The sequence below is a fragment of the Apodemus sylvaticus genome, chromosome 7 (assembly GCF_947179515.1).
Source record: "Apodemus sylvaticus chromosome 7, mApoSyl1.1, whole genome shotgun sequence".
Taxonomy (NCBI): domain Eukaryota; kingdom Metazoa; phylum Chordata; class Mammalia; order Rodentia; family Muridae; genus Apodemus; species Apodemus sylvaticus.
In genome coordinates, this window is record NC_067478.1 from 457,078 (window position 1) to 473,086 (window position 16,009).

The 16,009-nt window shown below is 41.9% G+C and overlaps 1 protein-coding gene across 1 annotated transcript; it reads right to left on the reverse strand.

Moving 5' to 3' along the window:
* Positions 1 to 145: 145 nt before the first annotated feature.
* Ccr9 (C-C motif chemokine receptor 9) lies at positions 146 to 15,602 on the reverse strand. The gene is made up of 4 exons (XM_052186860.1): positions 15,510 to 15,602; positions 9,882 to 9,949; positions 8,261 to 8,309; positions 146 to 2,872 (listed from the first exon to the last, which is right to left on the reverse strand). The coding sequence occupies exons 3-4, from the start codon at positions 8,279 to 8,281 to the stop codon at positions 1,784 to 1,786; spliced, it is 1,110 nt and encodes a 369-aa protein (XP_052042820.1). The 5' UTR covers positions 8,282 to 8,309; positions 9,882 to 9,949; positions 15,510 to 15,602; the 3' UTR covers positions 146 to 1,783.
* Positions 15,603 to 16,009: the final 407 nt, after the last annotated feature.

The following is a 16,009-nucleotide window of genomic DNA, read 5'->3' on the forward strand; positions in this document are numbered from 1 at the left end:
ATTTCTGCTGAACTACCTGCTGACTGACCTTCCCAGAAATGCTCACTCTGTCTCTTAATATGTGTGTGAAAGATGAAGGAAGGCAGAAAAAAAAAAAACTTGATTGGCTTGGTGGGGTAAAGGTTTACCAATCTTACCTTTTACAATGACTGTATTTCTATCTAATCTTTAATTGTTCACAAAATTACAATATTGGGAAATGATAAAACAAATAGCAAGTGATGAACATTTGTAAATATACATTATAAAACACATTTTAAAGATATGCAATAATTTTTCCAATGTGAGAAATTTATCAAGTAATTAAAAACATAGGTGGAAGGTAAATTATATTACATATTTTTCTGTTTCATTTTATTTCTATTTCATGTGCATTGGTGTTTTGCCTTCATTTATGTCTGTGTGTGGCTATCAGATCCTCTGGAACTGGAGTTAAAAACAGTTTGAGCTGCCATATAGGTGTTGGGAATTGAATCCTGGTCCTCTGGAAGAGCAATCAGTACTCTTAACCACTGAGCCATCTCTCCAACTCTTTGTTTACTTGGTGGTTGGTTGGTTGGGTTGGTTTGGTTGGTTGGTTGGTTGGTTGGTTGGTTGGTTGGTTGGTTGGTTGGTTGGTTTTCATGATGAGGTTTCTCTGTGTAATCAGCCCTGGCTGGCCTGGACTCGATTTGTAGACCAGGCTGGCCTCGAACTCACAGAGATCATCCTGCCTCTAGCTCCCAAGTGCTGGGATTAAAGGTGTACACTACCATGTGCAACCCACCAATTCTTCTTAATCTAAAATTAAAAGGTGGTAAACTTTTGGGGCTAAAGAGTAAGGAAAGAGGAAGGAGCAGTGAGGCAGACACCCTTCTGCGAGCCTCAGAAAGAAAAGACATATTACTGGTAAGGAGAGGATGGCAGAACCTGCAGCAAGCACCTCTTGCCTGAGGAAGTCCCAAAGCCTAGGTTCCCACCATCCAAACATATTCTCCAGCTTAATTCTGTTAAGGCCACATTTACCTCACCAGGGAACAGGCTAAATCCTTTCCTAGTTTGAGCTTGCAGCTAGGTTTGGACATGGCATCTTCTGCCTGACACAGTAGTGGACTGGGAGCAAGACTCCAGGTAATGTGATGTGGTCAGCTGTATATTGGCTGACCAACTTAACTGACAGATGGCTCCAAACTAGGAACAGTGGATCTCCCTGGCTGAAAAGAGACCGAGGAGATCTGAATGGCATTCAACCTCAGAATGTTTGAGTGTATTCTAGATTTAAAAAAAAAAAATCTGTAAGTAATGAGAAACACAGTCTTCTCACCAGTAAGACTGTAAAGAAAAGATCCTGAGGTGGATGTTAATAAACCTTTTTTCTTTTGGGGGGGGGAGGAGGGGGGAGACCATGGTAGGGGCCAGTGCTCTGTCACCTCTGGAGTGGAGTAGCATCAGATCTGAAGTAACAGAAACTTGGAGCACTGAAGAAACTCAATACCTCCTAGACCAAGCTGCACTGATGACCAGCATGTGAAGGCTGGGGTATCCCGAGTGCTGCTCAAGTATCCTCCTCAGAGCTGTAGTCACTATAACCAAAATCCAGCAGGTGCCCTTCTGGAGTAGTCAGTTTGAGAAATTTTGGCAGATTCTGACTGAGCATGATAAAGTTGTTTAGGCTCATCCCAGGTTGTTTGTTTTGGTTTTTCCTGTCCCCCCCGCCCCCATTTTTCTTACTATTTGCTGCCTATGTTGTGACTGTATATCTCATTATTTCCAAAAAGGACCATATGCCCTGTGAGAAGTTCTCTCAGAGGGAGAGAGCGCCCGAAGTTGTCTCCAGTAGCATAGAAGAAAGCTTCAAACTACCCTCTCTCCTTGTGAATGAAACCCACTGGGCCTGGCTAATGCATCCCAGGTTCTTCAGGGTCTTCACCAGATCCCTGCGGAATCTCTCACCCACGAAAACATAGAGAACTGGATTCAGACAACTGTGGAAGAATGCAATAGTCTGAGTAACCTGGAAGCAGATGTCAATATTGGTGGAAATAGCACAGTTGGAGATGAACATGGTGTAAGCATCAACAGCCTGCACTACAAGAATGCAATTGTAGGGGAACTGAGACATAATGAAGACAGTGAGAACAGTGATGGTCACCTTGAGGGCCTTGTGCTTGGATGACTTCTTGGCCTGTACCAAGGTATGAATGATGATGGTGTAGCAAAAGGCCATGACCATGAAGGGGAGGAAAAACCCCAAGGTGACCTTCAGGATCAAGACAGCTGACTTTAGCTTAGCATTCTTATCCTTAGGGTAGACCATGGTACATATGGCAATGCCAGATTCCCCACGGATTTGACTGTACAGGATTTCTGGGGTGCAGAGCACAGCTGCTATCACCCAGATGGTAATGCAGACCATCTTGCTGTACAGCAGCCTTTTCTGCCTCCAGACCTGAGCCTTCATGGCCTGTACAATGGCAATGTATCTGTCCACACTGATACACATGATGAGAAGCACACAGCTGTAGAAGTTCATCTTGTACATGCTGTTCACAACCTTGCACATGAAGGTCTGGAACATCCACTGGCCAGCAGCAGCAATGGCCCAGAAGGGAAGAGTGGCAAGAAAGAGCAGATCAGCAATGGCCAGATTCAAAAGGAACATGTCAGTCATGGTCTTCACTCTTGTGCAATACCAGTAGACAAGGATGACCAGGCTGTTGCCCAGGGTACCCACAATAAACACAAGCCAGTACAGAGGTGGAAGGAAATGGCTTGCAAACTGCCTGACATTGTTTTTCTTACAGAAGAAGCTACTGAAATTCAAATTCATGTAGTCATCTGTGGAGGCAGTAGAGTCATAGTTGTAGTCATCAAACATGTCAGGGATAAGGCTCTGTAAGGAATATGGATAGCATTCAGTCAAGGATAACTTTTGAGGGATCAGGTCTGATGGTAGATAGGATAACCTGACCCAATGCCAAAGCTCTGTGATAAAGCAAGAGGAGCATATGCGTTGGTAGGAGGACTGTGCTATGATTTAGTTTGGCTTGAGCATGTAAAGTTTATAAAATACTGGTCACCCAGTGCCATGAGTTGAGGTGGGGCCTACTCTTTGTTCTGTAATGGTATACTACCACAGAAGGCATTAATGAATTTTCTTGGGATCCAGTTCCTACAATAGCATGATGTCATAAAAGAAGGGAAGACTGTCCCCCGAATCTCTCTGACTTCCTATCTTGCCATATGACTGTATATTTTTTTCTTTTTTGTTGTTTGCTGCCAAACTGTGATATAGCCAGGAGATCTGTACCATAGGTTGACCAGATGAGGCTGCCCAATCTTAGACTGTCAGCCTCCCAAGCTGTAAACTGAAGAAGTTTCTTTATACATAACCCAAAGTAAGGTGTTTGGTTAAAATAATAGAAATTGATCAATGAAAGAAATATTTATTTAGTAAATGTTAACTATCCATCTGGAAGTGATTACTGTGCTAAAGATACCAGGTAATCAAGTCTGGTTTCTACTTTCATAGAACTTAACTTATTCATAAAGGATATAGAGAAGCAAATGAACATTTACAATGTGTATGACAAGTGTTCTGATGTGATAGCAAAGAGCTTTCGGACCACAACGGGCATTTACTTGAACTGTGTGAGTGACTGTGACAAGTGACAGTTCTTTCCCCCAACTATTCAACATCTGCAAATATAAAAATGTCAGCAGAAGCCCCTTAGTCTACTGGAGTCACAGCACCTCTGAGTTTCCTGAGAGCCCCAGAAGTATAAACACTCATACACACACACACACACACACATTTGCATATACACATGGTAATACTCTCAATTGCACACATGAATGTGAGTGCTGTAGAGTTTCCAAGGACCCTTGTTTAAAAAAAGTACTACATTTTTCAAGACAGTGAACATTAAATCAAGTATAAACATTCTTAAACACATGAATCCCATGTGATCACAATTGTCACACATTCAGGGAACTGGCTCTGATGGGAACATACAGTCACATACATGGGGCACACATGCATTGCATACTCTCATATACCTAAGCATGACCGCCCTCCTGTTTGCATGCTCATCTACACACTCATGCACATAAACATATCTACACATATATGCTAATGTGTCATTGTATTTCCTGTGGGCAATGTGCCATTGTACTTCTTGTGGGTACCACTGCTAGAGAAGAGGATGGATGAAACCTGGGCAGGTACATAGTCAGTATAGGAGCGAGCCAGGTCACACAGCAAGGTAACTGTTGCATTATGATGAAGCCTTCATCCCACGTCCACATGAACTCACCTCATTCTATCTCCTCTTTGGGGCTTCAATTAGAAGCCCACTTTATAATTTCACAGAGACTCTTAGTCACCTTTGTATTGCCCTGAGGCACATTCTCTGCATTTCTTTTGTGAGAGGACAATCTCACAGTATTTCTTTTCCTCGAGACAAGTACAATAATTTTTCAAGTTGTCTGTCTGTGTTTGAACTAAACAATCTCTGTGAGGGTTTGTTTTGCTTTAAGTAGTTAATATTAGTAAATATGTAAGGGTAATTGGTTAGTTTATGTACATAAATATTGGTATTGAATAATAAAATTCCACCACTTTTAGTTAGCTGTGCTATGTAATTCCTGTATGCTTCTGATGGCCAACCAGCCTTTCCCAAACTCTGCAGTTGTTAAATTCTGAAGAATCCACACATTGCATTTTCATCTTTGAAAGGCACAATAATCTGAAGAAGATTCATCTCTGGAAAGAGTTCGATAAAACTTTTTTCATTTTAATTGCATATTGGCACAATAAAAGGCTTTTGAGATGTCCTTAAAATTTTTTTCCTTAGCAATTCTTCCTTTACTTATTTGAGTATGGAGTATTATCTCTGTATATGTATATGCACGCACATGCATACATGTGTGTGCGGTTCTTATTAGATAGATACCAGAACATACTGAATGGGCTGATAAAAACTAGTACATAATAGGAGGCTGATGCCTCCAGAATTCTGAAGCTCATACCACTAAATCCAACCTGCTTGGACCCTGGCTGGCGGGAAATAGCAGGAGGCATAATGGGCATCCTGGGATGTGGCTCTTAAGGCCTCATTATTGTGAAAAGCTAAACAAAGCTCCTCCCTGTGTTGTAAATATATTGGTCCCCGGGTCTGAGACACAAATTCTTAATTTAAATTAAAACTTCTCTCTATCCATGCAATCATCTGAAAGCCCAGCATCAGAAGGAACTATCTCTGGTCCCAGAAACATCCTGCCAACACTGGACATGGGACCAGGTGAAAAGTCTCAGTTCCCTGGGAAAGCCAAGCTATCAGATGAGGGGCCTGAGTAGACTTTGAAAGAAAAGTTTGGGGGATGGAATTAGACTATGAGAGCACCTAGACCAAGAACCAAGATGGTGGAACGACTTACAGGTGGGAAGATAACATTTTGGAGTGATGTCAGTTAAACTATGAATATGTGCAAGAAAAATTAGCAGGCCACATAGAGGTGAAGACTTTTGTAAAGTTGTTCAGGATTTTGGTGGGGTTAGTTTTCTTACTTTGTTGTTGTTTGTTTGTTTGTTTTTAGTATTTTCAAAATAGCTTCAATAGACTCTTAAATTATCCCAAGACTTGGAATCAAATAGAAAACCCCTCCATACAAGCTATGGGGGAGGACATTTCTCCAGGGCACACACATTCACAAATGCAATTATACCAGGACAGATGCAGATTTTAATGGCAGTGTGAGTAAGGGGTCAAGAGAAGGAAGGAAAGATGAGGAAAAGTACATAAGAGAAGGGTCAGTTCAAGATGTGGTCTGGTCTCTGGTGAGAAGCATGAGGAGTGAGTGGGTGTTCTGGAGGACCCATGAGGTTGAGTAAGATAGGGAAGGTGGGTCTCTGCACAAACAGAGAGAAAGCTGAATGCCTTCTGCAGGAGACTGGAATACCAAGAGGAATGACAAACATCCTAGGTCTCAGCATGCCTGAAGAAGAGGATGGGGAGTCAAGCTTGTTGTTGGGCTATGATTACAGGCCCCAGTGCCTGCTGAGAGATAGCTTGGTGATTAAAATACCTACATTCCTTTGTTGGATCTTTGTGTGATTTTGGTATCAGTGTAATTGTGGCTTTGTAGAATGAGTTGGGTAGTGTTCCTTCTGTTTCTATTTTGTGGAACAGTTTGAAGAGTATTGGTGTTAGGTCTTCTTTGAAGGTCTGATAGAATTCTGCACTGAAGCCATCTGGTCCCATGCTTTTTTTGGTTGGGAGACTTTCTATGACCCCTTTTATTTCTTTAGGGGTTATGGGACTGTTTGGATGATCTATTTGATCCTGACTTAATTTTGGTGTTTGGTATCTGTCTAGGAAATTATTCATTTCCTCCAGATTCTCCAGTTGTGTTGAGTATAGGCATTGGTAGTAAGATCTGATGATATTTTTAATTTCCTCAGTTTCTGTTGTTATATCTCCCTTTTCATTTCTAATTTTGTTAATCTGGATACTGTCTCTGTGCCCTTTGGTTAGTCTGGCGACCCTGCTATACCTCTCCTGGGCATATACCCAGAGGATTCCCCAGCATGCAATAAGGACACATGCTCCACTATGTTCATAGCAGCCTTATTTATAATAGCCAGAAGCTGGAAAGAACCCAGATGTCCCTCAGTGGAGGAATGAATACAGAAAATGTGGTATATATACACTATGGAGTACTATTCAGCAATTAAAAACAATGAATTCATGAATTTTTTAGGCAAATGGATGGAACTGGAAAATATCATCCTAAGCGAGGTAACGCAATCACAAAAAAATACACATGGAATGCAATCATTGATAAGTGGATATTAGTTAGCCCTGAAGCTCTGAATACTGAAGATACAATTAGCATATCAAATGATTCCCATGAAGAAGGAAGAAGAGGGCCCTAATCCTGGAAAGGCTTGATCCAGCATTGTAGGGGAGTACCAGGACAGAGAAAAGAGAGGGGGAAAGATAGGAGAATGGATGGAGAGAAAAGGACTTATGGGACATATGGGGAGAGGGATTGGGAAAGGGGAAAGCTTTTAGAATGTAAACAAAGAATATAGAAAAGAAAAAAGAAAAAATACCTACATTCCTCATCTGTTCTCTGATTTGCTTCAGACCTTGTACCTTCCATCACCTCTCCCAGTCTCAGTCTGCTGGCCAGCAACAGGGACCAGTAGCATATGCAGCACCGGCCTCTGTGGCCCATCAGGACTTCTCTGACCGTGGACGGTCATCACTGCTGGGAGGCACACCTTTTATTTAGGCTTCCTTTTCATGTTTAGCTATTTTCCAAAATCGAAAATGAGAAACCAAGAGACAGATATCTCAGAAGAGGCCTACTCAGCATTGGTCTCTCAGCCTCAGAGGCCAAGAGCCAATTTCTACTGCAGAGAAAATCAAGGTTGCCTCCTCACCTTACGAGGATCAAATTAACAGTTTGTAAATCATATGAATATTCCAGACGATCCTAAGGATATATTGGAGTGACATAAATAATTTTATTGACAACCTAATTCAGCTACTACATTCTGTAGGTCTTAGAAGCCTACACTGTACTTTGAGGGAAAATCTGTTCGCTCCACTGAAGTGGCTTAGTTTCCATTATCTACACATAAAACATGTTTTCCCTTTTACAGAAGCAAAATGAAAGCCTTCAAATATTGTAAGGTGCTTAGATTTGATTCTAAAATTAATCCATTCTATGCTTAATTACATTTTGTGTTAACAAACAACAACAAAAAACAAACAAACAAACAAAAAAGAATCCAGACAATGATTTGATCTGCTAAACTTGGTTCAGTTATTAGGCTCTCAGGGAATTACCACTATTAGCTTTTGAAAGAGCTGTGTGGCTATGAGAGAAACGCAAGTATTTGTCCACCACAGGGATTTTACTAACAAAACAAGTGGGTTCTCTCGTTTCTTTGTGTGAGCATCAGAAGACATATGGGACAAAGCCTATCCTAGTCAAAGAGCACAAAACTCCTCTCCTATTAATAAAATTAAAATTTTAAGTTTTCTGTATTCATAGCATGCCCCTGCCAATGCTGACTCTGTTTACAAAGAGAGTAGATATAGCCAGAAACATCCAGTATAGTGATGGGCACTGCTGACAGAACTCTTACCCTGGGGCACCACAAGGAAAATCCATCCCCACAGTAGATTCCTTCCCATAGTCCCATGTAAGGAGGGGCAGGGAGTGAGAGTAAGTGTTCTGAAGCACCTGAGGTTGTGACTATACTTACTGTGAGTTCTGTGGGTGTCATGGTGGGCCAGATGCCAGCCAATCAGCTTCTAGAAAGAAAGGGCAAAATTCAGAAAGAAGAAAAATTTACAGATGCACTCTGGGAACCAAAGCCCAAAGGTGGAGATTCAACATTAAACTTGTTTGTGTTTGTGATAAAAGTCACAAGAAAACATTAAAATGTGTGTTCCATTTTAGACTATAGCAGCATATCAGAATAATTTTGAAAATATAGGATGAAAGCAGCAGTTCCTGAGTTACTGCTTGCTTCTTTGCGATAATAAACACAGGGTTTAATGCTTAATTTCTTTAACTTAGGTATCTCACACAGCTTGTACATGTGGATGCTAAACCACAGGGCCTCTGAGCCCATCCTTCTGGCATAGTTCATTTCTTCCTGATTCAACTTGTGTAAGGTCTGAGAATGATTTCTTCTCTCTCCACCCCCACTTTATTATATTGCCTAAGCATAAGCTAGCAATACCAGGTCAGAGCTCCCTTAAGAAGGGTGTCTAGGCACTCAGCCTGGGAGAGAAACCCAGAGCTGGACTCCTTTGAAGAGTGCTCTGTACCTGGCCAGTGCCTCCACCCCAACTCTCAGTCAGCACTACACATCTTGGTGCTAGAAGACTTGCTCCATGGATCAATCCAGTGTGTTCTGCTTCCGCCTTTCCTGTGGCTTTCCTTTCCACTCTGCCTGTCTCAAAGAACTGTGGACTTCATGACACAGAATGAGGTACAACCATTCTAGAAAACAGTTTGTCAGTTTGGGACCCTGTGCGTGTGTGTGTGTGTGTGTGTGTGTGTGTGTGTGTGTGTGTGTGTCAACACCTGTGCCTTGGGAAGGCCAGAGGTCAACAGAAAGTATCCTCTCTCTCTCTCTCTCTCTCTCTCTCTCTCTCTCTCTCTCTCTCTCTCTCTCTCTCTCTCTCTCTCTCATGTATATGGGTGTTGGCCTGTTTGTAGAAATGCACCAGATATGTTCATAGTGCCAGAAGAGGCCAGAAGAGGGCATCAGATCCCCTGGTTTTGGAATTGAACCGTCATCCTCTGGAGGAGCAATCACCAATACTTTTAACTGCTGATCCACCTCTCTAGCACCTACCTTTTTTCTTTGCTCTGCTTTTTCTTTTTTGTTTTTGTTTTGTTTTGCTGTGACAGGACCTCTCACTCAGACATCAGCCAGTCTATACCTCTTTAGAGCTGGGGTTGTAGACAGCAGCACTATTCCTGGCTTCTATGGTGCTACGGATCCAAGGGTGTCCTCATGCTTCTACAGCAAGTACTTTAACATCTCCCAGCCCACTGTAGAACAGTTTGGCAATTTTCTAAAAAGGCAAATATATGCTTGCCAAACAACTAACTATCCTATTCCTAATTAATTACCTAAGAAAGAAATGCAACTATATGTCCCACAGCAACTTGCACATGACTCTTCACACCAGCATTTTTGGAGACAGCCAAACTGTAGATTTAGTAATGAATGAAAAAGTTGCTGGAACATTCATATAACAGGAGAAATGAATGGCCACCTCATGCAGGAGCTCAGATTGGTCTCAAAGTCATTTTATGCTGAGTAAGGGAGATGAAGCTAAAGGTATATATTGTTTGTTTTCACTTACATAAAACTTGAGGTAATGCAGACCAGCCTCCAGTGGCAAAGGCAGTTCTGAAATTTCCAGGAAAGAGGCTGTGGAGGAGAGCAAGAGGTCAGTCAGGATGCAAAGGCGAGGGGGAAAGTCTGAGTAGGAGGAGAGAGACCTGTGGTTGTGATGATTTCACAGGGATAGGTAGGTGTACAAGAACACATCTTTTGTTTTGCATATTTGTCACTAGTGTTACTAGGACTTAAAGAAGTTGCCAAAGAGGAAAATAAGGTCCTTCCTTCCTCCCTCCCTCTCTTCCTTCCTTCCTTTCTTTCTTTTTCTTTTCTTTCTTTTTTTTTTTTTTTTTTTGGCCCAGCAATTAATCATCTCTATTATTAGCAAGCCCACAACAAACTGCCTGATCTTCCTTTCCTGCCCTTCCTACAGCAGATCTCCCAAGCACCTAAGTGCCTGCCTTGTGCTATGCTTTGGAAATGAGGGAGGCACACAAATTCAGTTTTAAAGTGGAATAGAAGATTGGTGTGGTGATGCAGCATTGTAATCCCAGTACTTGGAGAATTGTGAGTTCCAGGGCAGGCTGACCTACATAGCAAAACCACGTCTAAAAATTCTATTACATAGGTAAATGGATAGATCTACTGAAGATAAACAGATAAACACACACACACACACACACACCACAGCTCTGTGTCTTCTGTATGTTTGACATTAGATCTGAAAAAGTTACAAAAAATATAGAAAAACAATGTCTTGGATATTGACCCCAAGGCAGGGAAAGCCTGGAGTGGGCCTGAGTCTGAGTTCGGTGTGGGGCTCAGCTTAGGCCACAGTCTCATTGATCTTACTGTACCCGGTGGTAGCTGGGGAAATCTTTTATATTTTTTTTAAACATAACGTTTTTAGTTTTTACTTTTTTTAAAAAAACATGTTTCTATAGAACTAGAGAAATAGCTTAGTGGTCAAGAGTGTGCAACACTCTTAAAGAGGACCCAAGTTTAGTTGCTAGCACTCGCATCAGGGAGCACAACCATTAGTAACTCCAGGAGGGGCCAATACCTCTGATTTCCATAGGAATCTGCACACATGTACATACTCACACACAGATGACACAGATACAAATACCAAAATATAAATCTTTTAAATGTTTAAATATTTAGCAAAAGTTGAGAGAGAGAAAAAAGCAAAATAACCGCACATTGACATCTCCAATAACTGATATCAACTTATTTTCCTTCCCAGCTTTGTTTCTGTGAGTACATGCACATCTAGTTTTTCCTTTTCTTTTCATCAAATTATGGAATTTTGTTTTATTAAGTATTCTTCCCTACCTAGATAATCTGGCTGCATGGCTTCTAACAGGAACTGGCCCATATCATTTAAACATTCCTGCTGGGTGTCTGGTATCTTGTTTCTAATTTCTGTTTATAATTACTTTGAAATACTTCTGGATAAATAGAAATGAGACATGTATTTTTTCAGAAAAAAATATATATACTCTTCTCCTTTTTTCCTAAGTTTAAGAATCACAAATTCTCCCCAAGTTGCATTTCTAACCTATTCTGTGGTCCTTTGCTCTTTTAGAGGTGATATATTTCTGTTAAGCCACATTTCAGATGTCACTAAGCCAATCTTAAGATAGGAATTCAATCTACAAAATGAAAAGCTGTTGCAGGATATTCGATCACATTGTGACCCCCACCCCCACCCCCACCCCCAAGACTGTGAACTGTAAGAATCTGTTTCTAATTATGGCTGAGCCTTTGCTCCTAGTGCTTTCTGTTTACTGCAAACAAGTACTTGAGGTGTGGCTCTGCCATGGCACACACCTTTAATACTAGAGCATTAACCATAGGTCAAGAGGTGGAGCAAGCAGCCAGCTGACAGGGGAGTGAACATAGGTAAGCAGAAAGAAGGGTCTTTGAGTTGAAGGGTGTTTAAGACAGATTGGAGAAGGAGAAAGAGATTTTCCTTCTGGGAAGTCAGTAGAATAGTCCTCTGGGTGCTCTCTCTGCCTTAGAGCTAGCAGGCTTTCACCACAGCATCTAGCTCCTGAGTCTTCATTTGGTAAAATCAAATGACTGAGAATTTTGTTGTTGAAAACAGCAAAAAGCAATCTTTGGGGGATAAAAATTGCTTTTCCATTAAATGAAAAGTACCCCCTAACTAAGTGAACAGCTTTGAGAAGCAGAGACTGACCTGGAAACATGAGTCATAAATCATTCCATATATTTCTAGTAACAGTGGCTTATATCACCTGACTTTCCTTGAATGAAGAGGTTGAACAGTGATCACATGACACCTGATACATTTTTTTCAAAAGAAAGAAGCCAGAAAAGGAAGGCAGTTTTGAATACAGCAAGTTTTAGGGTGAAGACAGCAACAGATAGTAATGATGTGGGTAGAAGAATGGAGAAACCTTCATAGTACAGAGTGTGTAGCTATTGGTACTTATTAGCATTTTGTGGGGGTTGAAAACAGTATCAAAATTTGTAGGGCAGGACACATCTGTTCAGCAGATGCTCTGTTCTGTCAATGCTGCGGCATTTTCTTGTAGAACAAAAGTCTGGAAACAACTTAAATATACAGCAGCTGGTCACATTGTGCTATACCTACTCCAAAACACACATAACTGATTAAAAAGAAGAGATGCTTCAAGCCCATAAAACCAAGGACACTAAAATTATTAGATTAAAATGTAGATTGTACAAGACTGTGCTTTATGATCTTTAAAATGTATATATAAGAACTTATACCATTCTTGGAATGGAAGCTGTCCTGGAAAAGCCTAACCCTGATCAACGTGAAAAACTAGAACTGAGCTTTTTCTTATAAATTTTGTAGTGCATTAGAATGTTTATCAAGTGTGTGAAATTGTAAGAGCTCTCATAAAAATAACTTGTCAGTTTTTTTTAAAGGGAGAGAGAAAGAGGGAAAAGAGGTAACAACCAAGTGTCCTTCTACTCAACACATCTGTTAATAAAGCCTGCTCCAGCCGTGGTGGAAATCTGGTACTAGCTTCTTAAAAGGTTATTCTTTCTTCCATTGTAAGTTTACTTCTGGCACACAGGAAATTTGGAGTGGACCAAAGGAGAAAGCAAGCACACCCTCCTCGTGAAACAGTGCGTGAACGACAGGCGGCCTTGGACTTTACATCGGATCCTCTTTAATCTTTAATCAGGTCAAATGTATTACTACACAGCCACTCACAGAGCCAGCTTTCATTTTCTTCTCTACTTGAGGAGGAGCATGGGGAGGAAAAGAAGAACTAGGAAAGCTCACATATGACAAAGCACACAGAGAAGGGAGGAACCATGACACTCCCAGGGCTGAGCAAGCTTCAACTCAGCACCGACCTGCTCTTCACTCTCCTTACGACCTCCTGACAACTGAGTCTAGATGATGGGCCGGACTACAGGGAGAGCACTGGACCAGATACCATAGCTCCTCTGCCTTTGATCAATCCTTCCTGCCAGCGAGGCTTGGCAACAGGAGACGTGTCCTCTCAGAGCCTGGATTTCTCAATTGGGAATGAAGGTAGTCCTTCCTGGTCCCAGGACTAGGTGGACAATTGAGTCACAGGCTATGCAAATGCTCTGTTCAGAATATGACTTTGTGAGAACTGAGATCTCCATCTCACAGTCGGTGGTTAGGTGTGCTGGATACTAGCTGGGTGTAAGCAACATGTGTGAGAATTCACACCCCCAAGAAGCTCACACGCAAGCTCAGTGGGGAGGTTAAGGCTGGAAATGATACAAAAGCAATGTCCTGAGAGGTTATGGGAATAAGGAAAAGTGAATCCTGGTTTCAGCACCAGGGAATGTCTAGGAGGGCTTCACTGAAAAAGTAACTCTTGCTGACCCTGGAGGCTTGAAGGGCATAGAATCATAGAACGAGGTGAGGGAATATTGCTCTGTGGTAAGAAAGCCACATCAGCTAAGACATGAAACCTGAGAATGTAGTGTCCAGGAGACAGGAAAGCTGATCATTCTACAGAAGTGGAAACTGCCTAGGAGGTAGGTCAGTCTAAAACTATCCTTCTCTGCCATTATTTTCCTATTCTGTTTCCTTTAAAGAACAAACAGAAAAATCAGATGAAGATGGCTTGTCACTGCCCACATCACATCCACTGCTACTACCAATCACAGTAGCTCACACTGTGAACGGGAGCTGTGAGCCCCCGTCTATTCTTTGACCTTTGTGCTACTTGCTACTCATGAGTTGAATCATCTTTTATAGTGTGTGTGTGTGTGTGTGTGTGTGTGTGTGTGTGTGTTCTTTTTTTCCTTTCTACATTGGATCTGGAACTCTGAGTCATACACCATAGGGCCGGTTCACAAAGTCTTAGTCAGGAGCTCACTTCCCCGGGACCTGTGAGCATGAGCCTAGAGTATAGGCAAGAGTAGACAGAAATTGGAAGAAGAGGGCCCTGAAACTGCAGATGCTGGAGTGACCATTATTTTGGGTTGTTTGCCAAAAAGAATAAAGGGGCAGATTCCCTTGACAGTGGTTGCCTGAAGGTCCAGACCATCAGCTCAGCAACAGCTTCCCTGACTGGTAATAGAGCAGGCTAATTACGAGCTGAAGAATGAGAGGGTGGAGGTCATGGAGACATGGATCAGCAATTAAGAGCAGACACGATATGTGTCTTGCAGAGGACCTGAGTATGATTTCTAGCTATGTTACAAGACTCACAACCAGTCATCAATGCTTCAAGCACCGGTTCTCACATGTGCACATGCATAATTAAAAGTATAATAAATCTTTAAAAAATTTTTAGAATGGAAGAAGATGGACATGTTGTAAAAGAAAGGACATGCCAATTTTCTGTGGACTGCTCATTTAAAATAACTTGGCTTCTTTTATGATCAACAAGGAATATTTTCACAATGCACAAAAAAATCTAAAACCACACAAACAGTCTTTCTCTCTCTCTTTCTCTCTCTCTCTCTCTTTCACACACACACACACACACACACACACACACACACACACACACTCCTTATATATAAATAAGGAAAAAATACAAAATCAAGTGCCACTTTCCAGTTTAGCCATTGCTAAAATTTCTGAGCCATGTCTTCATACTGTCTCTTTAATAGCACATGAACATGCACTCAGTGGGAATGAGATCATGCTGCACATAGTTTTATATGTATGTTTCAGTCTGTCTTTCATGGGCCACACTTCATGTACTGAGCACAGAGTTATGACATGGAATTTAACAGTTGAGCACTTCATTGTCCAATGAGTCACAGTCTACTGTACTCCTGTTGAGTTTTTTGTTCCCAAGTTTTCAATGCTATATAAATCCTTTCCGTGGGCAGTCTCTCAGACCCAAGGTTGTCATCCTTCTCAGACTTTTGGAAACCCCCTTGCTGCCTGTCCCAACACTGTTTCTCCTCCCTTTAAGGTACAAATCACAAACAATGGCCTTGAGCCTGATCTACACTTTGTGTCGGAAGGGAACCTCGTCTTCACCCTACAAGAAGCCTGAGCCATACTGGAACTTTCTAGCAAAGGGCATGGTACACATGACATCTAAACAGATGAGTGCACTCGTGGGGTGTAGATGCCTTGGTGGAAGCATATAGCCAAATACATAGGTGACATCTAAGGCACAGAAGAGGGGAAGGGTCTACTCACCAGGAGGGGAAGTGCAGAGCCTGGGTCTGTGGGGAGAGGACCACTGCAGCTGCCTGGGATGAGTAGGCTTCTGTGGGTTCTGAGCAGACAGCTATCCGCTAAAACACACCAAAAAGGAAGCCAGGCCACCTCTGCCTGTGTTGTCACTGGTGGAGTAACCCAGAAGGGTGGGGAGCCACCTGCTGCAAATTCTAGTAACACACATCAATCATTTGCAGCTAAAAATGCAAAGCTTAGGACCACCAGGATTAAGGGAAACCATCTTCACTGTGGACAATGAACACACAGAGCCTAAGAGAAGATCATCTTTCTAGGCCCCTGATACAGGAGCAGGAGACATGGGAAGTCCTGGTCAGAGGCACACATTTATCAGAACAAGTGTATATGAGGCACCACCTCTATTCTGTTCATCAAGATGTGTCCTTTGAGACCTTGAGAGATCTCTATTGCCCACTTCTATAGCTCCTGGCCCAATGTTCCCACTGAAATGGAGACTATAA

Bases quoted from the DNA above. Each gene is read 5' to 3' on its own strand.
- Ccr9 (XM_052186860.1), bottom strand. From the start codon at position 8,281: ATGACACCCACAGAACTCACA. The intron at 2,873-8,260 runs GTAAGTATAGTC...TATTCCTTACAG, and splicing joins TGACACCCACAGAACTCACA to AGCCTTATCCCTGACATGTT.